The sequence below is a fragment of the Brienomyrus brachyistius genome, chromosome 25 (genome assembly GCF_023856365.1).
Source record: "Brienomyrus brachyistius isolate T26 chromosome 25, BBRACH_0.4, whole genome shotgun sequence".
NCBI classification, from domain to species: Eukaryota; Metazoa; Chordata; class Actinopteri; order Osteoglossiformes; family Mormyridae; genus Brienomyrus; species Brienomyrus brachyistius.
In genome coordinates this window covers 3,807,680-3,830,142 of record NC_064557.1, presented here as the reverse complement: position 1 = coordinate 3,830,142, position 22,463 = coordinate 3,807,680, and the positions used below count along the sequence as shown (strand labels likewise).

Genomic DNA, 22,463 nt, shown 5'->3' with positions numbered 1-22,463 from the left:
TGGTGGTGCAGTGATTAGCACTGTTGCCTCACACCTCTGGGATCCGGGTTCGAGTCTCTACCTGGGTCACATGTGTGTGGAGTTTCGTCGTGGGGTTTCCCCACACACTGCTGAGGGTACCGTAAATTGGCTAAATTGCCCGTAGGTGTGCGTGTGAGCGTGAATGGTGTGTGAGTGTGCCCTGCGATGGGCTGGCCCCCCATCCAGGCTCCGGACCCCCCGCGATGCCTCGATGCCTGTAAAATTGATGCCCACAAAAATGTAATCGGGCTTTCCTTACTCTAAGCGGTTTGGAAATGGATGGATGACGTCGTACTTGATGCAGGACACTTCTTCCACAATTCGGTTTGCAAATGGTCCCAGGTGGTCTATTTTCTGTAACATACAGGCACGGGGTTGCCAGCTCGCACGCATCTGGCGTGACACTCGCGCTTTTAGAAACTCTATTAAGGCAATACATCTTACGGCAAATCTATTTTATTCCATTAAAAACATATAATCAGTTATATCAAAACGTTGGTGTAACTTGAGAACCACAACGACTTTTTACAAGGTAATAAAACTGTTACATACATGGACAGACTTGTCCATGCTTCACTCCACTCCAGCTTACCGCATTTTACAACCCTGCTGAAATTTTTCAGAACCACCTTTCAAAAAATGATATATAATCTTGAATAAAAGGACGAACAATACAATGACTCTGACATCAGTCATTCCAAAGTTACATTTCCAACTTGAAATACATTTTATTATTCAAAATAATGCTACAGAACATCAGAAATACATTTTCATATTACGCTAAATTACAAGAGACCTTAGAAAATTAATCGTCACGTTTCATCCATGAAAACGCACGTGTAATGTTAAAATACAAGCTATTTACACGAATATTACTAAAATGTAGTGTCTGCAGCGTCTAGCCACACGATTACAGCGTTTCTGTATAGTTACAATTACAAGAAACTTTGTAGTAAAATCATGACTAATCTGGACATTCGCTCCTATTTGGCATCTGTAGGACACGAAATTTCAATGGTTTTATGAAGATCGGAGAAAAATTAGATGATTGCGATGCATAATATTGAAATATCCTAAAAAGAAAACTCAATCTTCTGTATTAAAATACCACCAGATATACAGTTCCAGGCTGGTACACGAGGAAATGTTTTAAGACGATTCCAGCAGACTTTTTTTTGTAACATTAAACCGTTCTTTTTTCCCTTATGTAAACCATGCATGTGAGACGACTGAATTTTCTTATGAAAAGTCCATTTTGGCAGTGCGCCAGTAACTACATTTTTCACAGCTGCCCTAAACTCTTTCAGCAGCAAAGGAAGAAGGCACTTAAATATGTCAGTTTGGTCCTTGGCAAACCCCTCTGCTTTTCGAGTGAACCAGCTCAAGAACAGGACCCACTCGGAAACTGCAAAACAGATCGCAGCAGTCCGTATTTGGGTGGTGAAGCAATCTACAGGTACCGTGGCTGGCTGGACCTCCGTGGTGAACCCTTATTGACGGAGCACTTAAGGGCAAACCCACATTAGGCAATACAACACAGTGGGAATAACAGTCCCACTGAGATGTATAGCATGCAGTAGGAATCCATGACTAAACAAGATAATACAAAATGTCCACGTGTCCAAGATCAATAGCTAGCTCTGAGTGGCAGCTTCATTGGCATTTGGGTCAAGCCCCGCCCCCAGCCTCCTCACAGCCCCGCCCCTAACCACCTCACAGCCCCGCCCCCAACCACCTCACAGCCCCGCCCCCAACCACCTCACAGCCCCGCCCCCAACCACCTCACAGCCCCGCCCAAGTCACACCCACTCACCCCCATGGCCCACCCCTTCACCACTCCACAGGATGGTGGACTAGATCTTCCAGAAAATCTTCTTCCTGTACAGCAGGTAGGATATTAGCACCCAGACGGACGTCGCCACCAGGTTCTGGGCCAGATGTTCTGTATGTGACTGACTGTTCCTCATTTTCCATCTGAAGGGGAAGTAGCTCTGGAAGACTTCATGGCCCACATACACCAGGATGGAGTTCATCCCTACAAATGGAAAGACCAACTGCTCAAGTCCACAATTACAGAAAGATGACCCCCGTGGTTCAAACATCCAATTTGATCAGTGTTCCTCAACCCGGTCCTCTGGCACCCTCAGACGGTTCACACTTTTGCTCCCTCCTAGCTCCCGGCAAACCTGTACCAAGGATTCAGTGCTCTTGATTACTTGGTTCCGGTGTGTTGGGAACTGGGTGGAAGCAAAAATGTGGACTGTCTGGGCTTCCCAGAGGATTCGGTGGAGAAACACTGATTTAGATCACATGTGAACTGCACAGGACCTCACCGGGGTAAAAGAAGGGGGCCCCAGACCAGAACTTCACCACGTCCACCGTGTAGTAGATAAAGAAGAGGATCACGAAGGCAAAGCAGCTGAGCGTGGTGATGTAAGACAGAGACCTGGAAGACAGAACACAGTGGCACACGGTACAAAGTGTTTCCTCTCTGGTAGCCTAGCAACAGGCCTGTTCAAATACCGTCCATCACTAACAGGTTTTATACTGTGTATGCAAAACTTGGAATAATGGAAGATAAGATGTCATTCAGCTTAATGATCTTGATATAGGTTGATGTCATTCTGGGTATAATTTCAACCAGTAAATATAAACAGTGCAATGGGGATTTTAACTAGGTTAACTTGTCGTAAAGGGCAACACAAATAAATAATAATGGGTTATACATAATAGAGCATTAAACAAATATAATACAATCTGTTAATGTTACCATAAATTCTTATTGACGGGGATGAATCCATATTCTTTTGAGCACTTGGTCAAAACGGCTGAAATGATTCCCTGTAAGGGGGCGGAGAGGGTGGAGGTTATTTCTGACGAATGCAATGTGCCGCATCACCCCACGGTAAACCAAACGACTTTCTGGTCCACATACCAGTATGAATCCCCAAATGGCAAACCTGGTCATTATTTTTGAGTGCTGGTCCTTGAAGTGGAAAATGATCTTTCCAGCCTGGCAGTGAATCGAAAGAGGGAATTCACCAAAAACGCTACGTTACTGAGCCATGCAAAAGTAAGTAAATGCTTGTCTGTCGTAGGTCCTCATTCGCTGAGGATGAGGTTCACGGAACGGACCTGCAAGCCCAGGAAGGCCATCACGACAGAATTGATGCTTCCGAGCAGCCCCTCTGGGTCGTATGGCATCTGGGACTGGTACAGAACCTGAAACGAGATGGGAGCTGTCAGAGGCAGAGGTGGACATTCCAGGTCCGCAAATCCAGACCATGATTTTAAATTTTTTTTTTGTTTCAACCAACCAGCTGACTTCTCTGTGATTGTGACTCTTTATCCTCAACTGGTTGGTTGAAACAAAATCTTGGTCTGGATTTTGTCCACCTCCAGTCAGAGGAAGAACAATGGACAGACTCTAAAACAGATAAAGAACCTTTGAAAACATTTAGTGTTCATTTCTAACGATACTTATACATAGGTAGATAATGTCTATGTATGGGATGAAGGAGCTTCTAAGCGGAGGCAGCCCTCCCTGCTCTCGGACACATACCCGAGAGGAGGGGGTCTGGTAGATATGCCCCTCCCCCAAAAGCCAGCGGTCAATAAAACCAGCCGCCCCTCCGGTACAGTTTGGGTACAGGCCGAAGTCACCGATCCCCCCTGGGCCCAGGTAACCGCTGGCGAGACAGAACGAGAGCATCTCAAGTTATGAATACATTATATATACACATATTGCATTTATATTTCATTTATTTACGGTTGCCAGTAGGGGTATAATTCGGAAGATATGCCACGATATGATTTGATTTTGGTTATTGCAAAGCAATTTGAAATCTGGCAATATTTGAAATGGTACTGCAATATGATTTGATTACATTTGCAATACATGATCAATACGCATATTTTCAATACAGATAAACATAAACAGAATTCAGTGGATTTTGAATTCAAAAAGACTTATCAATAAATGTTTAATTTGCATTTTTAACAACAGAATATGTTGAAAAAGCTGTACATGACTGAAAAACAGGGTTGCAAAATTCTGGGAATTCTTTCTGTTACTTCCTATATATTCCTGCTAACTCCCCTGGAAAGTTTTCAATTAGGAATATTCCCAAAATTCCCTAGCTTAACTTCCCATGGAAAGTTTTTGGAAGTTTTTTGCCCCTTTGCAACCCTACTGAAAAATACAAAAAAAATGTCTGCAAAAGAAACATTCTGTATTGTATCTGTGCTTGGACAACCAAAAACCTATTTCTGGATATGTATGGCTTACCCTCTGAAAACGTAGGAACATAGGTGAAGTAAATTACAAATGTGCTGTAATCTATTGGTTCCTATTCTCTCCTAAGGCGAGTCTCTAGATTGCTTTGCGTTTACACAGTGTTTTGGCATATTGTCAAGGTTTAATGATATGAATGTATATTCGTTAATAGAGCCCATTAACAATCAATGCATCAATTAGAATTGACGAACTGTTACACCCCTAGTTACCATGGATACATTCGTTGGTGTTCGGGTACTCTTGATATTATTGGTAAGAGTTCCAAATAAGGCATTAAACGGTCATTAATCATCATTTGAGTAATCATTTACAGCTAATGTCTTCACCCGAAGAAGTATAATTTTACCCATTTATATTACTACGGAAATTCAAGTATTTCACTCAAGGTTACTGTCGCAGGAACCTTCGGATGATTTGACCAGGAACCCTTCCAGGTACAAGCCAGAATCCTTCCTCCCTAAGCCGAAGGAGCCGCTTAATGCAATGCAGTAACACGCTGCACGCGGACCCTCCGCGGGCTTGGGGTCACTCAGGACCCTCCGGAGTCAGACGGGCTCAGGGTCACTCACAGCGGGCAATCGGGGACAGGGAGCAGGAAGGTGAGGCACAGCCAGACAGTTTCCAGGGCGACCACGCAAAGCCAAGCCGGCCAGTAGGGCAGGATGTCCTGCAGTGAGGGCCAGCAGCCATCCTGGGAGAGGTGACAATGTGTCATGACCCATCTGCCAGTGTCACATCACATCAGAGGGCCTTAGTCTGTTGGCCTGTATTCTGTCAGTTGAGCGAGTCGGGCCTGATTCTCACTCACCGAGTGCTGGCCGTCTGTCCTGCTGCTAACTCTCATGAGGTTGAGGGCAACCACAGCCAAGTAGGAGATGGACAGGCGCTGTAGGACTCCTGGGATTCGCAGGGTGTCCCAGGACACTGCGGGACACACGATCAGATTGTGGGCGGGGCTACAAGTATGACATTTGCAAAGTGCAGATGATGTAACACTACACAAGGCCACTTACGGGGTCCTTGGCAGTAGTTGGGGTTGATGACCAGCACTCCCAGTAGGAACAGCTGTACGCTCCTCCACAGGGCCTTGCCCAAAATCACAGAGCGCCTCGACCCCCGCCGCAGGGCAGCGTTCAGGGACAGAGAGATGGACGTTCCCATGATGAAGACGAACCTGCGACAGAGGTGTAGGGCAGCCTGAGGGATAGCTGGGGGCGGAGCCTGAGGCAGCACAGACGCCAATCAAAACATGCACACGCCTCATTGCACATTCCATGGACACGTGTGAACTTACCAGGGAAAGACCAAATCGGCTACTGTAAGTCCTGTAAAGAAAGGAAGTCAAACATGTTACTTCCTTCGGTTTTAAATTACCACGTTTGCCTGAGAAAATGTCAAGGTACATGGCCGGCTATTCTGTACGGATACAACTGAATTAAAATACACTGCAAAGTACAAACCACATCTAACTAAACATGGCCATTTAATGGGTTGATGATTAGACACCAAGAGTATAGATGTACTTTAATCCCAGGACACCCACAACGACACTGCAAAACAAGATCGTATTCCATCTTTATAGGTCAGCATTTCCTTAACTATTTATTACATAGTAAAATTTTAACTGAGAATGATATACAGTAGGGGGCGGCATGGTGGTGCAGTGGTTAGCACTGTTGCCTCACACCTCTGGGACCCGGGTTTGAGTCTCCGCCTGGGTCACATGTGTGTGGAGTTTGCATGTAATCCCCATGTCGTCGTGGGGTTTCCCCCGGGTACTCCGGTTTCCTCCCACAGTCCAAAAACATGCTGAGGCTAATTGGCGTTGCTAAATTGCCCATAGGTGTGCATGTGTGAGTGAATGGTGTGTGGGTGTGCCCTGCGATGGGCTGGCCCCCCATCCTGGGTTGTTCCCCGCCTCGTGCCCATTGCTTCCGGGATAGGCTCCGGACCCCCCGCGACCCAGTAGGATAAGCGGTTTGGAAAATGGATGGATGGATGATATACAGTATATTAGAGATGAGGTACAAACAATCAAACTTAAACTAAAGAATAAGAACAGAATTTCCATCCATCCATCCATCCATCCATCTTCTGTACCCCCTTGTCGCCGGGGGTCCGAAGCCTATCCAGGAGGCTACGAATGCAAAGTAGGGAACAGCCCAGGAGGGGGCGCCAACCCACCACACACCATTCACTCACACACATGGACAATTTAGTAACTAATTAATCTCAGCATGTTTTTGAACTGTTTTGGGGGGGGGGGGGCGGAGTACCTGGAGGTAACCCTGCCATGACACAGGGAGAGCATGGCGGAGACTTCAACCCAGAGGTGTGAGGCGAGAGTGTGAAGCACTGCACCACTCTGCCGCCCCTCCGTGGGAATGTAAATTCTCATATGCACACCAAGTACACCTTTGCTTCCCCTTTCCATATTACGTGTAATTCCTTCCGCTCTGGCCCAATGTTTGGTGCCCCGGCTGCATTACAGGGCGCCCCATGTCATTGCTGTTCGAACCTTACCATCCCTCCGTACATGAATGAAGCTTATCAATCCAGCCATCTATGTGTCACGGCTGTCGGGAAGTGGCTCACCGTTCCAGCTCTCATGTCTGAAGAACCAGTACCTCCCTCCTCCATAGTTCACAAAGATCATTATGACAAGGGCCAGCCTGCAGGGGGCAGAGTCAGCAGTTTCCTTTAAGTGGATGCGTCTCCAAAGGAATGACAACCTCCAAGCATGTGTAAACAGACTTTCACTATACGCATCTTTTCCTGGGATATTTCTACGCACATCAGCATTTAAGAGCATCCAAACGCCACATTAGCATCATACTTCACCTCCGAATCCAAGGAGATAACATCTACAGGGTTAAATGGCAGAACAGCTGAAGGCGGATCATGCAGAGCAACTGGATAATGTGAACAGCGGAAGTATCTAGACTGCGATATTAAATGCACTGAAAGCACCATCTGGGAGACAGGAACCAGTGGGGGAGTTTACCCTCGAAAGGTGTCCAGAGAACGCAGTCGGTTGCTGGGGGCTGGGGGGGGTGGCGGGCAATTCAGAGGAGGAGTCCACTGTTCTGCTGGGGGAGCCGAGCTCCTATAACAGAAGGGTAGTTAAACCATGTCAGACAGGCATCTCTCTGGACGACCTCTGGGGGCCTGCTGGTCGATACAGACGTGCTAAGCACCCGCAGTGTTGGCGTGGGCAGTAGGCGAACAGTGAAATTCATGTGCATGTCAAGAGCTGGGTGGGAGGAGTATTTTTAATATGATAAAAGTGGAAGGATTGCAAAAATACAAACAAAAGAAGAAAAAAAAAACATAAACTCACTGAATTTATGAGCCTGTCCATCTCCATGGTGTTCCCCAGGCAACACAATTTTCTTACCACATCCAACCTGGAAATAAGAACAAATTAGTTAGGAAGGGAATCCAGTGGATTTAGGCGGCTTCTACCCGCTTGTGTAAATCAACTGCGTCATGAACACTGTAAGTGTGGGGGATTATCAAGGGGAAAAGGAAAAACTAACCCCATGACAGTTCGTCCAGCAGCAACCAAAATGCACAATCCGACGTACACCAATACAGCGACCAGGATGGCTAAAAGAGGGAGAGTACAGATCTCACTGCAACATGCACTCAGTGGCCAGTTCATTAGCTATACCTGCTCTTTAATACAAACAGCCTGCATCCCCAAATAGCCAATCATCTGGCTGCGATAGAATGCATACAGCGCACAGATAGGGAGATGAGATTCAGCTACTGGTCGAATAAGCCCCATCTCGCTCTCTTTGACATATAAATAGGTGAGACCAAGTTAGGCAGCGAAGGGCAGTGAGGGGCAGCCACCTGCAGCGGCACCCGTGGAGCTGGGGGGTTAAGGGTCTTGCTGAAGGGCCCACAGTGACTATTCTGCCAGGCCAGGCTCGAACCGGCGACCTTCCGATCACAGGCACGAAGACTGAGCCCGCTGAGCCACACGCTGAGCCACAAGCTGCGCCAGTCGAGTGCAGAACCGTCCATGCAGAATGCAATCAGAGGAAGCGAAACCGGACAGGTAGCTCACGCAGGTAACTGTTCACAGGCTCCTTGTCGGTGACCATGCTGCAGTTGGCTCTCGCTGACTCATTGTCATTCTTCACCCACAGAGAGTAGTTACCCTGCTCTCCAAAGTGGAAGGCAACCCTAGAGGACAAGATTAAAGGTCTTTTCACAATGTTTGGCACGTTTAATGCCGGTGCAAAAATACACGCCTACCCTCTTGCTCGAATGGATTAAATATCTAGGCAATATTTAACAGAAATTTACTTGTAACAGTTGAAGAAGATGGACAGATAGTACAGAACGGGGCAGCTGGACAGCTTTACGGTGAAGCTGGACGGCTTTACGGTGAAGAACGTGCCATAGAGGTGTGCTTACCTGCATAGCTCCTGGTTGCCTGTGCTGCTATTGAGCTGCAGGGTTAGAGGATGCTGGGAACTGAGAATGAATGCTGCCGAACTGGGAGTCCCAGGGATTGGCTGTGCAGGGACCAATCCAAGGGGCTGGAACAGGCACTGAGGGACAGGAGAATCAGTGCGTCATTGGTACAGCACTGTAGACATGCCCCCCCGGACAGTGACCTCACCTCAGTCACAGTCTCTCTAACCCTATGACACTCACTGGGGTGAAGTGGGGGGCATGGTTACCCTGGCAGACTCAGGGGGCCCAGCACTCATAAAATATGACATTCCGTCCCCCCCCCCCCGCCCCGCCCATTAAATCGTCCCATATTTCTTCAGATTGAAAATTATGGCTTGTTAGAAGGCCCAGAATTTCTTGCTGTGGCCCACACACACACACACACACACACACACACACACATACATACATACATACAGGATTGTAATGATATCTTTGGGGGGCTCTCTATTCATTTCTACGGGGGAAAACTCTAATATGACGATCTATCCCTATCCAGGCCTAACATTAAACATAAGTAACCAAACTAAATATGTCGTTTGATATTTTTAGCTTTTTTGATTGCATTCACAGATTTTTATAAAACTCAGTTTATCCTTGTGGGATCTGAAAAAAACCCCCCCGAATGGTACAAAGTTACAGATTTTTATCACACTAGACCCCACTACGTAATAATTACAAACCCACACAGACACACACACAGACACACACACACACAAACAGAACACTTCCCTAAAAACAACCAGATGAAATCAACATAAAACCGGTCAGCTTACTCTGAAACGTAGGCCCCCGTCCAACCGCTCACCTGAAAGCAGTGATCTGACAGCCAAGACACCAGGACGTCTTGCTGCAGCTCGCTGTTGACAATCAAGGAAGCCTCATCCATCTTGAGCACCGTGGACTTTCGGACAGGATGAGAAACTGGGCGGGAGGGCATCAAATTGAATGAAAAAGTCCTCTGAGCAAATATTAAATATTCCCTTCCTCAGAACAACAATCACACAATTCTGACCCCCCCATTTAAATCAACAAACCGTGCCCCCCAAGGTTACCTCGATGTGTGAAGGCTGCCACACAGAAGTCTAAATATTTCTCTCGTAATGAGATCGGCCGTCTCTCACAGCCGGAGGATCACTATTCCATCCCTGTGGGAAGTGCACTTGGCCAGCAGGGGAAAGACTGATCGCTCACACTGTTGTCACATGCCACACTCTCACTTGCCAGACTGGGTCAAATCTCATTCCAGCAAGCTCTGCTGTGGAGCTTTTGGAGGGAAGTTTAAACCAGGCTAGAGCTGCCCACAGCCTGGGGTCTGCACAAAACAGCACATCAACCGCATTCCTTCGAGTAATCCAGCAACCAGCTTTATTTGTAACTGCTTATCAAAAAGTAACCGACTTCATATTTATGCAAATATGTAGCAGTTCCAATTCAATCTCCTCCCAAAGTGTTTCCTTTTAAGATCATTGTATAGAGTGAGTGAATTAAAAATAGATTAACCAACACCAACGAAAGCAACCCACCACTATCATGTGATATGAAACGTATTAGATTAAGAAACTGAAAGTACGGGGGATTCCGCTGTTTGTTCCTCCCTCCAGTCGTACTGAAAAGTGGCCAAGTGAAACTGTACTTTTTACAGCTTTAAAGTGTGTAAAATAAAAAAAGTAGCACAAATGATTAAGTTTCATGTATACAACACAGCACAACGCAAATAAACACCAAGATCACAGCATTTCCCTATCTACCTATACAAAGGTCCCCGATGTGGCGTGGTCACAAGGAACCTTTTAACTTTGATTTTAATGAAAACGTCTATAAATAGAGTGTCATACCATCGCTTATCTCATACCCAACCTGATAGCACAGCTGCCATGTACTGTAAGCTTTGCGGCGGATCGCAGCCTGGATGTTTCGCAACTGATTGCCCCGTGTGCTGCTTACCGGACATCTGAGCTGCCAAGGGCAGCGCGCAGACTGCGAGCACGGCCGCGATCAGCGCCTGCAAAGCCGCCGCATGCTGCCCCTTACAGCTGCGCATCTTTGCCGAGTCCCCCTTCCCTTCGCCGCCGCCAGCGCCGGTTCTGCGCTCGCCTTTCCTATTTCCTTTCTCTCTCCCCATGACGGAAACGTCCGACCCCTCCTTTCTGTTTTGACACGCGAGGGAAAGAGAGAAGGGACAAAATACGTAGGAGCGGCGCTGACCCGAGGCAGCTTTTCCGCATTTGGATCCCAAAGCAGATGTGGTTTAACTGTAAAATATGATGCATCACAACCTGATGCAAATGTCAACATTTGTGCAAGATTCTGTATATAGCACAGAAAAATTGGAGATCGATTCCAATTACCATTCTCTACGTAAAAAAAACAAACAAAAAAAAAACGAATGTCAAAGAAGTAGTTAATATTTATGAGCCCACGACACTGATTGGCTGGAATTATTTTAACAGGATATCCACAGTCAAAACAGCATTTTCATCTTATGAACGATATTTTCTGTCAGATAAAACACTACAGGGGACTGTATCCCTTTATAGGGTTTTCGGGTGAGCAGTGAGAAATGTTTTGTAACACCCTATTAACACCTGGCAAATGTAGTTGGCTAGTTAGCTAAACACGGAGCTTTCAACGGGCAACGTAAGATGGGGTTACTGGCGTACAGATAGTTATTTACATCCATTCAGCGCGGCAGGCCAGCCGATTTGACACATAAGCGAATTAACCACATTTAAGAGTAAAACAAATGTCAGCTCTAATGACAATATCGAAGAAAAAGTCAAGGCCGAGGGGTTCGGTTAGCGGCGGAAGTGAGAGCGGTGAATTATGGGTCATCGTTAGCTGAGTGGCTAACGAAGCTAACTTGGCTAACGCGGCTAGCGCTCGGCCGGGTTAAGGATGACAGGGGCGACGGAGCGGTGGGGCGAAGCCAAGCGGTCCCGTTCGTGAAAACTAAGTTTGCCTGGAAGACAGAGAAGTTGTTTTTCTTTCCACAAACGATAAACAAGGTACGCCGGTGTGGAGCAGTGCCTAGTCTTCCGGGGGACTGTCCGTGTGAGCGCGGCCGGCCAGGTTGAGACTGTCCCGGGGGCCGGCTGGCCTCGGGGGAAGCGCACGTCCGAGTCTGAGTGATGGGGGCGAAAACGTGTAGTTGGAAGGAGTTAATGAAATAAGATGGACGTAGTTTAAAAGTTTCTGTTTGGTTGTGGTGAGGGTGGCTACCCGCATGGTCAGACGTGAAGTCCCCACACCTTTAAACTGGCATTCTCTGACAAATTACTGCTTTGTTATGTTAAGCTATGAAACTATGCAATACATAGTAATAATAAATATCCACCGTTATTTTTATACATTATAACTTATAATTAAGCGCTTTCCATTGTAGGTGCCATCGTGACTAACTTTTTAAAAACTTCAGTTTAGGTACACCTAGCTGTAATAATATTAAAGTAAAATTGTAATCAGTTGTAAATACATGTATATTCGGGCCTAGTGTCCGCAGCTTTAAGCATTTTAAAATACATCTCAAGCATGTATTTGTGGTGAGGCTAGATGAACGGGTTAAAATAATGCTCAGACGTTTGTGGACTGAGATGTAGAACCCAGGGCGGAATATTTTGTTGTCTAGCGGAAAGTAGTAGCAGTAAGTATTCTTGTTCAGGATAGAGTTTCTCTATAAGGTGTACCGGAATGTAAAGTATCGACTTTCTGGTGGGCAGAATGGATCCAGCCCTACTGAGAGAGCGAGAGCTCTTCAAGAAGAAAGCCTTATCCACACCCACGGTGGAGAAGAGGCCGGCTTCTTCTCAGTCCTCGTCCTCAAAGAAGAAGAAGGCCAAAGTGGACCGCGAGGGGTCCACAGGGTCTAAGCACAGTTCAGGTTAGTTTCTGCATGGTGATAGTTTTCTAGCTGTTGTACCATTGAATCACTGCACTGCAATCACATTCCTCATCCTTTCTGGGAACTCTTGAGAAATGAAGCTCCCTTGAGTTTAACAGATCATGATGATAAAATAGCTTGGATGAATTTCCTTTATGTTATTTGTCTGACCACTGGACACAAAAATGTCTCGGTATATGTGTGTGATGCAGAACTTCTTCTGGAAGTTCCAGAGGTCACCCAGAAATTGACAGCTGCTCCCTGACTCCCACAAATGATGACCAGTGTCCTGGAAATCTATCGCTCTGCTATTCAGCAGCACTAAAACTACCCTGCAAGAAATAGTATGGCCACAAACCCACACCATCCGGTTGGCATAATTTCCTGCTGGCACCCCCCATGGCCCCCGCCAGCACTAGGGTTGGGCAGTATCAACTTTTTAATACCTTCCAGACATTATACTATGCTATACGCTATTTTCACGATATTTTAAGAAGCACAGCTGTTCCCAGTAAAGTTCGCTGGGATAGTTGCCGTGATTTCGACTGAAAATTTTACTGTCATCAGGCCCAAGCCAAGCCAGCAGCCTACCCGGTTGTCCCTCTGCTACCTCCTTGAAATTAGTTTCCCTAAGTTGGGATGTCTGATGATGGTATGCTGTATATGATAAGTATACCCCCTTGTCCTGGTCCAGCTTGATGATGCTGAATGTTGTCTTATGAGTTTTGATACCTATTAGCTTCACTCCTGCTGTGTTATACAGATGTGTTTGATTATTCATTATGGGGTTATTGCATCCATCTGATGTCTGTCAAAATGTTACCCTCTCATATATCACATTTTTCCATTACATAAGCAGTTGTGGAATACTGATCGACAATGTATTTCTAAAATGTATTCATTCTGGTAACCGGTAAGTCCTTTATAAGGCCACTTGGGGGCGATGCAAGACAGTTTCCCTGCACTTATAGATAAAAGAATTTGGAAGGAATGACGCTAACTTTTTTTTTGTTTTGATAGTGAATAGACCACTGACTGTACCATAGAATGAATCAGTGCAGTGCATTGTAACATAATTAGACCATGACTGAGTCAGGTCTTTATAGAAGAACAACGTAACACCAGTGAAGCATCAGTAATGATTCTTAATGTTTCATGCTGTTATGGGCTTTGTGATTTCAGAATTTTGACCTGTAGAAAATGAATAATCTCATTTATTTAAAATAGAGCCGTGCATTTCCTCACAAACGGAAATCACACTATCTGAGAAGCATGTGACAGATGTATTCCTGACGCAGTGTATCCACAATAACAACATCCTCTCGGATATGAACGCCACTTAAGTGCATCTTGAGTACTGAAAGCCAGCTTGGCATGATAGACGTGTCAAGTGCTGAGTGTTTTGAAGTGGATTCTTTGTTCCCAGATGCTTAAAAAAATGATTTAAAGCTGAAGGACTGCAGTGTAACTTTAGTCATAGATTCAAATAATCAGGCACGATTTGAGTCGCAAGTCAACACTGTTGGTATTTTAATGAACTTTACAAGATATTAAGGCAAATATAAGAATGTCGTGCTATACTTTAAGACTAAACTAAATGCAGATATGTACCACAACAGGGGCGGGGAAAATTTTTTGTTTTCTCTAAAAAATGAAACAAAAAAGCTGAAGGTTTGGTGTCTACAAAGACAGAACGGCCAATAGAACGTGTAATCAGTTCTACATCAGATGGTACCAGTAATGGTTTAGGCTTGAATGTTTCAGCAACAATCCAGGTCCGGTAAATGTAATGATCATCCGTGACATTCGTCTTTTCACTGCACTCGCATCTCTGAAATGTCCTTTGAAATTTAGACATAAATAGCTGTGTGACCCTCGTTTTTACGACAAAACTCTGAAAATCTGAGGCACGGGGTGGTGTCTCTGACTTCTGGGCAGCTCTGACGGCATCCTCTCACAGGTGAATGTTTAAATTTTCTTTCCCTCGGTTAAGTCTGGGCATCATTCCTTTTCGTAAATGCAGCATTTAAGACTGGATGGTGAGGAAGGAACATGCAAGACTGTAATTGTTTTGTTTTTAGGTATCCAGGCTTCAAATCTGCATGACAGTTTAGTTTGTTCATCGCAAAAATATAATTATTAGTGCTATTTCAGCTTTGGGAGATTAGAGGGGTCGGTAATTCACTTTTGGAAGATGATTATTGTATGCAGTCTGTGTCAATTATCCCAGACCCTGGTCCACGGGAGGGAATGTTCTGTATTCCATTCACACAGATTCCTCATTGACAGATGTGGTTTTAACAGAAATGACTCCAGCCACGTGTGGGAGGGGCACAGTCTGCACGGGAGGGCTCCCCCTGCTGGTGGGAGGACCCTGCCTTTAGACTACCTCCGCATGACGATTGCGCATGCTCTCCACCACGGTGCGGAAGGGGCCGGGCTCTTCCCGTAGCTGGCGTGCCGTCTTGCCCTTTGCGCAGCAGCCGCAGTCCAGCAGCTCGTAGAGTGCAGCCAGGACCGCCAGCGACACCACTGTTAGTGCGAAGAGCAGCAGGATGACGAAGCAGGCCACGTTCCAACTGTCATGGAAGGGGTACGCCTCCTGCATCTGCAGGGCCGTGCCTGCAGGGGGCACTGCTGGGTGCAAGGCTTGGCTGGCGTTGTGGCCAGTCATCGCTTCTAGGGTCTCCTTGGTCTGCCTGGGGTGTGGGGGTGGACAGATGAATTAACCACTTGATATACGCACCTTGTATCATTTTGCATTAAGTTTTTAAATCCTGAAGAAGCAGCGTGGAGTTAAACTGCGATTTTGGGTCTTGGCCGTTTTTTTGCTTCCTAATTGTTCAGTACAGCACCTTGTTAAAATGAACTGTGTAAATTAAATTCTCATCAAGTTTTTGCTACCTGGGCCACCTCACCTGGTTTTTATTTGTTAACGCCTCATTCTGTTCATGCTTTTTAAGGAGCAGAATGACAGTCGTAAAGTATAGTAGCTTGACTGTAATGAGATCAGCGTGTAGGGGGGGAGAGCCATTTGTGGGTGTAATCTGGATTCTGTGGGTGGTGTCCCTTACTGGGACAGCTTCATAATGAGGCACCACATGACAGGCAACATGATCTAGATACCAACTAGAACAGGGTTCTCCAACCTTTTTGAAATTTAGAGCTACTTCACAGGTACTGAGCCATACGAAGGGCTACCAGTTTGAAACGCCCTCCTAAGCTCATCTAAACTTCATGTATAATAAACATGTTTTATATGCTTTTTTTAAGATATTATCGTTTTCAAATCTATATAAATGCAAATGTGAATAGCAACAGGATAAAATTTAATTTTAGATGCTGCCCACTGGTGAGTTGTGCTACTTTCAGAACAGCACCATGTTGGTGACCCCTGAACTAGAATATTACAATGATACAAAAATTGCTATTTTTTTTCCACTGCATTTAGGATGAGCATTTTGGATCTATATGTGAAAATACACAGTCCAACGTTTACAGATTTTACGAAGCATTTCTAAGGCATTGTCACCAGTTTCAGAAACAAAGGGATGCATAAATAAGTGTCTGTTTAGCAGTTTTCAGCCTGCATGTGGGTTCAGCCCTGGTTTTGGATCCTCTTGGTGTCCTGTCTCCCAGTCTCCGGAGGCGGAGCACCGGTGTTACCGAGCCGCGCTTTGCACCCTCACGGAGGCGCAGTGAGAGACGAGCATTTTGTGTTTCCCTTAATCTGCTGACCGTGGCCCGAAACCATCTACCGTTAATGAAGCGATCACGCCAAGCATCGCACGGTTCCCGCGTGCACGCTCCGATGGGCGGAGAGCTTCGCGATTCCCTCCTCCATCTGGACCCCCTATCGGGATTCCGGTCTGGTATGGCGGTCGCACCTCGGATACTTGATCCGGGCCGGCCTGGCATGGCATCCCCACCGGAAAGCTGGAATGTCCGTGCGAAAAGCGAGAAGCGGGGAGGACGGCAGACTGAGCATGCAGCCCGGTGCCAGGACACCCGCGTAAACATGCGGATGTGAGTCACGGACGGGCATTCTGGGAAAGGCCTTCAGTGCCTGCGAGCGTCCGACCGGGACGCATCCCTTGCTAGCCACGCCTTTCGGCTCCGGTTCTCTGAAGCACCCCCCCACCCACTTTGCCACACGTGGGCAGATGGCAGTAGGAGTCCCCCTCCCCCAAACGCTGCATCGCCTATCCTGGCCATGGCAGCTCGCTCATTTCTGCGTGGTCGCATCTCTCAGCACGCTCCTGTCCCCGTCGCATCTCTCAGCACGCTCCTGTCCCCGTCTCACTTTCGCCCCGCCTCCAGTGCTCGCCTGCACCTGACTATCGTACATACCAGCCTCTGTTTTACCTAACTCGACCCCCCCCCCCCCCTCCCCCACGCCCAGCTTTATGCATCGGCTAATATTCTTTCTTTATTAGTGCTACTCCCCCACCCCCTTTCGGTAAATATTATTAAAAATAAGCAGCAATACAGACAGGTGGTGTGACAAGCAAGACAAACTTCCAGGGTAACTAGTATGAAACTATGACGTCATGCCTTCTGCGATAAATAAATAAATAAACAAAGGAGTAAATAAACGGCAGGGGTGAGCGAGCGTGGCTCCGTGTGAGAGTGACGTGCCGGACGGCGGTGTGCTGCGACTGCCCAGCCTCTACAGGGAGCGTGCAGACGTACCTGTGTCTTCGTCGGCCGGGATGCTGGAGGAATGGAAGGCTGTCTCTGTTCCCCCCTCCCCAGCGGCCTGGATGTCGGGCTCCTCTCAGACGGCACAGAGCCGCGATTGGCCCACCTCACGCGCAACAGACAGACCGCCCATCCTTTGCTGAAACCCCCCCCCCCAGCTCATTAGCATAAAACGGCAGCACCCTCCCACAACCTGAATAATTCACGAGTTCACTGGCCGTGTGCGATGTTCTCTCATACCTCCCTCTGCCACCCGCAAGTCAGACATGGCCTCTGAGGACTGGATCGGCGGACGTTGCCATCGCAGCGCGTTCCTGCTTATCCGTAGTTAAGCGCCGAAACGCCCAGACGGTGAGCGACACAGTTGCATCAAGCCGTTCCCCTATGCTGTGAATAGCTTTCCCTCGCCGAGCCATTTTTACACCCCGTCCTTTACGTCGGTGTTTCTCAGCCTGGTCCGTGGGGATTCCCAGACGCTCCACGTTTTCGCTCCCTCCCAGCTCCCTACCGTCTGGTGGTCCCTGGAGGACTGGCTCGAAGAAATAAAACCCCTCTCCATGCATCTGTTTCCTGCGTGGAGTGGGGCGGGGGTTGGGGTAGGTGGAGTGGGTGGGGGGGGGCATTGGTGAGGAGTAGGCTGCTGTGAGGTGGGGGAGGGTGCAGGCAGACAGAGCCAGCTTGTGGTGTGCAGTCTGCTCCTGGGATCAGCTGGGGCTCTGAGAATGTGCTTTAGGCTGACAGCGCTGTGACACCTCCTCCCCCCCCCCAGTCTTCTCCCCGTCGGCTCCTCCTCTGCCTTAAAGGGCCAGATCCCATGGACCCAGCAGTCTCCTCTCCAGAAAGGCCCTTGTAACAATCGTGGAGGTGTCTGCGCGCCAGCTGGCTGTTTGATGCTGAAAAGGCCTGTCTGGATGAGCCTGGCCATGATGGGGACTGTCATCCACCAGTCGCCTCCAGTCACACAGCATCCATACAGTGGTCCCTGCACTGTGGGGGGGTCACACCTCATAAATTGGCCTTTGCTTGAAATCCAGCCATTTCAAATCGCCCGAGTTATTTTGACATTGAATTTCCACAGATTGCTTCCCCAACCCCAAAATCAGTTTTATATGCCCGTATACCATTAATAATTACCAACCCTGCGTCTTTGGCCTGTGCTTTTCTTTCAGACACAAGCAATGGATCATTCAACCTGAAAGCCTTATCTGGGAGTTCGGGGTATAAATTCGGAGTGCTAGCAAAAATCGTCAACTACATGAAGGTCAGTGAAAGGCCGGGTCCCGTGTGTGTATCCGGTCTGATCAGCTGTCAGACCTTGGAGTTCCAATCTTATTGCTCGATCACACTGTGACCATCGCTGGCCCGGCCTGCAAATCTCTGCCTGAAAGTAAAAATCGTATTTTCCGGCGAACGTGATTTTTCCCGCCTTTCGGGCCTCGACCCCCGGCCGGCCCTCTTAACACCCCCCCACCCGCCACCTGCACAGACGCGGCACCAGCATGGCGACACGCACCACCTGACCCTGGAGGAGATACTGGACGAGACCAAGCTGCTGGATATCAGTGTGAAACAGAAACAGTGGCTCATGATCGAGGTGGGCTGCTCTGAATTGCGCCCCCTCCCCCCAGTGCTGGCTTCTGGTGACGCATGTGTAGCTGATGTGTAATCCAAGCAACTGATTGTTTGGGTGTAATGCTACTTTTTTTTTTTCTTGTAGGCTGCATACCAAAGACACTTAGCTTCGCTCGTATGTTTTCTGTATGCGGCTGTCAGTGCCCATGCTAATGGGGTGGTATCCAAATGTGGAACTCGTATCCCAGAGGTTATTGGTCCTGATGGAAGGCCCTGTTCCAAGCGCCTGACCTACATTTCTTCATTATCATATCCAACCATATGCATGGATAACAACTGCTTTGAAACATTGGCCCGATCTGAGCCTCGGAACGTAAATGTAGCTTATTTTTAAATGCATGATATCTCCACTAGGGGGAGCTAAAATGCTTTGTTTGTGATCCATGTCAGCCCATGGGTGGGGGCGGGGGGTGGGGAGCATGGCTGAATTCACTGCTTTTTATTTTAGAGCCGTTTATGCAGTTTTTTTTTTCAGAAAAGGTTTTTTTTTTATTTACTCTGGCACATGTTAGTTTAGTGTTGTTCAAACGTCAAGGTTGGGGAAATGTATAGGAAATTGCATTTTATTGAAAAATGCTTTTTTTTCCAAGATGCATTAGGCCCAGTTATTGTGCTAACTGAGCTAAGTTAGCGGTGTCTCTCAGTGCAGAGACAGCTGGTTAGTTCACCCCCCCTCCCATCCCCCCCCCCCCCCCCCCCCCCCCCCCGCCGGCCCTCCACATGTGCTTTTCGACACAGGCCCTGGCCAGCAACTCCAAGATCGAGGTGCGTGACGGGAAGTACGCCTTCAAGCCCAAGCACCCGCTGAAGGACAAGAAGGCGCTGCTGCGTCTGCTGGACAGGCACGACCAGCTGGGCCTGGGGGGGCTGCTGCTGGAGGACGTGGAGGAGGGGCTGCCCAATGCGCAGAAGGCCCTCAAGGTGCGTGCGTGATGGACGGTGGCCGGGACCCTGCCCCTCCCGCTGCCCTGAGCTAAGGCCGTGCTTCTGTTCTCCCCAGGCCCTCGGTGACCAGATCATATTCGTGATGCGGCCGGACAAAAAGAAGATCCTGTTCTACAATGACAAGCACTGCCAGTTTGTCGTGGATGAAGGTAAGCGGCCGACGAAGGTGCAGCTGCCAGACCTTTTACCTTAAGCTTATTTTACATGCACTTTTATCCAAAGCTATGCTCACTTTTTAGAAAGCAGAGTCAGACAGTCACTGGACACAAAGGGGTAAAGGTCTTCCACAAGGGCACGATGGTGACATCACTCTGCAGACCCCGGGATTTGAACCGGCGACCTTCTGTCCCCAGATGCAGCATCCACCCCCTACCAGCAGAATAGTACTTTCTGTAGAACAATTTCTCTTGTCAGAGTGCTGGGCTATAGGTGTCTATTGTCAGGATTAGGCTGTAAAAAATGAAGATCTTCTGATATTGTAAAGTAAGTCGGTTTCGGTCGCGAGGAGCATGACAGGCCTCCGCAGGTGGCTTATGCATGTCTGCTGGAAGAGTCCTGATACCTCTTGGTGTGAGGTGTGGTGCGCAGGGTGTAGATCAACGCCGGAGCTGCGTCTTCCCTGACAGAATTCCAGAAACTGTGGCGCAGCATTCCCGTGGACTCCATGGATGAGGAGAAGATTGAGGATTACCTGAAAAGGCAGGGCATCTCCTCCATGCAGGACACCGGACCAAAGAAACCGGTTCGTGCAGAAACGGATTCATGCGAGCTAAATGCACCCTGCATCCACTACGCGCAATTGCCCCTGATCTGCTTGCTGTGATTTTTTCCATGTTCGGTAGCTGCGCGATAGCGTCCCCTCGAGCGACTTGTAAACGCCCCGATTCCTCATTGCAGATGCCGATACAGAAAAGGAAGAAGCCAGGCACTCAGAAGAAGAGACGCTTCAAGACGCACAACGACCACCTCTCTGGGGTGCTGGAGGACTATTCTGATGGGGTGCCCAAGAAATGACCCTGCAGAGCCAGTGACAAGCAGCAGGGTGTGCTGTGGCTCAATAATGGACTTGTGTATAACAGAGCCAAGGACAGTTGATCTAAGTGAAATTTATCCAGGAATTTATTATTTCCACACAGTAAACCGGCAGTGCCAATTATCAGACACACAATGTTTATACGTGTGAATGTATTTTTTCCTTCATATGTGTTGCTTAGACGCTTGGCTTTTATAGAGGCGTCAAGGTAATTTCTTTTTCTTTTTTTTTGCAACAGCTTTTGAGCTTTTAGTTCAGGAGTACAAATGCAAGCTGGACTGTTTGATCATCTTTTAAATATATCAGGAATATGGTGAATTGATTTTCTTAGCTTTTCATAAATAAAATTCCTGACCTCTGAATTTACCTGGGAATTCAGAAGCAAATATTATTGATTTCTAGATACTTAAATCCCCAGTGTCCTTGAGGTCCTAGTGAGAGGGTAAAAACCAGTAAAAGGGTAAAGCTTTAATCTCTGATTGAACACACTGTGCCCTTGATGCGGCCTTCTTATCCCTGCGTCTGAGGGTGATAGCGTTAGCCAGTGGGTGGGCTTTTTCCCGCTGGCCTGCTGTGCTGTGGACCGGTGTGCCTTCCTCCGCCCCGATCTTGGCCTCTTCCACCGCTTGCTGCTCCACTCCTTTCTCCCTGCCCAGACAAGCAGGGAGGCTCCGCCCGGGCCGGGGTGGGGGATCTGCGATACGTACCTTTCTCCGACAGGCCAGTTGCCGTGGCGATTCGGGAAGACCCCAGCACAATTGACAGGATAGGGGGGAAGAGATGGGGCGAGGCCTGCCGGCTGTAAGTCCCATCCAGATAATGACCAGAGGAGCCTCTGTGCAACGTGATCCGTTCCCCCCACCCACGGCGCGTCGGCGCTGAAAGCCCCGGACCCGGGGGTCGCGGTCACACGATATGGCTGGCTGAATGCACGCCGGTGCCCCAGTTGTCACGGCAGTTGCCATGACCTCGATTCCCTGCAAGGTCGCCATGACGATCAATAAAACGTGCCTGGCGGGATTTTACTGTGGCGGACAGAAATCGGTGTTATTTATCTTTTTTTTTGCACCTCTGCGGGTCCTGATTCCATGACGTGACAGTAGCTACATCCTTGAATATAACGAGGGCTTGCAGCCCCCAGATGAGACGGAACAACCGAATGCACGGAAAAGACCTAATATAGGGCGAGGCTTTTCTGATCGTTTGGCGCTGCCCCCTAGTGGATAGCTGATGTCAGTGCAATAGCAGAGTCCAGTGCACCAAATTAAGATGGCAGCTTTCCTTGCCTCCCGGAGTGGGCTGGGATAAATGCATCAGATCAGATTTACTCTCCTACAGTCTCTTTGGAGAGAACAGCTACAGGGAACCCGGAATATGTGCCCTAGGGTCACCCGCATAGCCAGCTGTCACTGGGTGGGCTAATGCCCTTTGGGGGGGGGGGGGGGGGGGGGGATGTACATGACCCCAAAAAATGAGAGAAAATT

At 48.0% G+C, this 22,463-nt stretch overlaps 3 protein-coding genes across 4 annotated transcripts; 1 reads left to right on the top strand and 2 right to left on the bottom strand.

The window, feature by feature from the left end:
* Nucleotides 1-724: 724 nt before the first annotated feature.
* Nucleotides 725-10,960, bottom strand: hgsnat (heparan-alpha-glucosaminide N-acetyltransferase). Its single transcript, XM_048996676.1, is given in 20 exon segments — nucleotides 725-1,756; nucleotides 1,803-2,056; nucleotides 2,355-2,467; nucleotides 2,792-2,862; nucleotides 2,957-3,034; nucleotides 3,157-3,243; nucleotides 3,584-3,710; nucleotides 4,888-5,009; nucleotides 5,127-5,242; nucleotides 5,332-5,492; nucleotides 5,613-5,643; nucleotides 6,914-6,990; nucleotides 7,323-7,370; nucleotides 7,372-7,424; nucleotides 7,659-7,725; nucleotides 7,858-7,927; nucleotides 8,394-8,512; nucleotides 8,747-8,883; nucleotides 9,597-9,712; nucleotides 10,736-10,960. Coding segments are annotated over 19 exon segments (1,953 nt in total). The 5' UTR covers nucleotides 10,914-10,960; the 3' UTR covers nucleotides 725-1,756; nucleotides 1,803-1,874.
* Nucleotides 10,961-11,334: 374 nt separating this feature from the next.
* LOC125720801 (general transcription factor IIE subunit 2-like) lies at nucleotides 11,335-21,345 on the top strand. Of its 2 annotated transcripts, XM_048996682.1 has the most exons (8): nucleotides 11,347-11,796; nucleotides 12,508-12,668; nucleotides 18,539-18,630; nucleotides 18,856-18,963; nucleotides 19,740-19,922; nucleotides 20,002-20,095; nucleotides 20,573-20,688; nucleotides 20,844-21,345. In XM_048996682.1, exons 2-8 carry the CDS (start codon nucleotides 12,509-12,511, stop codon nucleotides 20,958-20,960), a joined length of 870 nt encoding a protein of 289 aa, XP_048852639.1. In that variant the 5' UTR covers nucleotides 11,347-11,796; nucleotide 12,508; the 3' UTR covers nucleotides 20,961-21,345. The 2 variants fall into 2 exon arrangements, with proteins under 2 accessions (XP_048852640.1, XP_048852639.1); XM_048996683.1 differs by lacking the exons at nucleotides 20,573-20,688; nucleotides 20,844-21,345 and adding an exon at nucleotides 20,186-20,566 and having other exon boundaries at nucleotides 11,335-11,796.
* Nucleotides 14,181-17,915, bottom strand: smim18 (small integral membrane protein 18). Its single transcript, XM_048996686.1, has 2 exons — nucleotides 17,361-17,915; nucleotides 14,181-15,367 (listed from the first exon to the last, which is right to left on the bottom strand). Exon 2 carries the CDS (start codon nucleotides 15,340-15,342, stop codon nucleotides 15,049-15,051), a length of 294 nt encoding a protein of 97 aa, XP_048852643.1. The 5' UTR covers nucleotides 15,343-15,367; nucleotides 17,361-17,915; the 3' UTR covers nucleotides 14,181-15,048.
* Nucleotides 21,346-22,463: the final 1,118 nt, after the last annotated feature.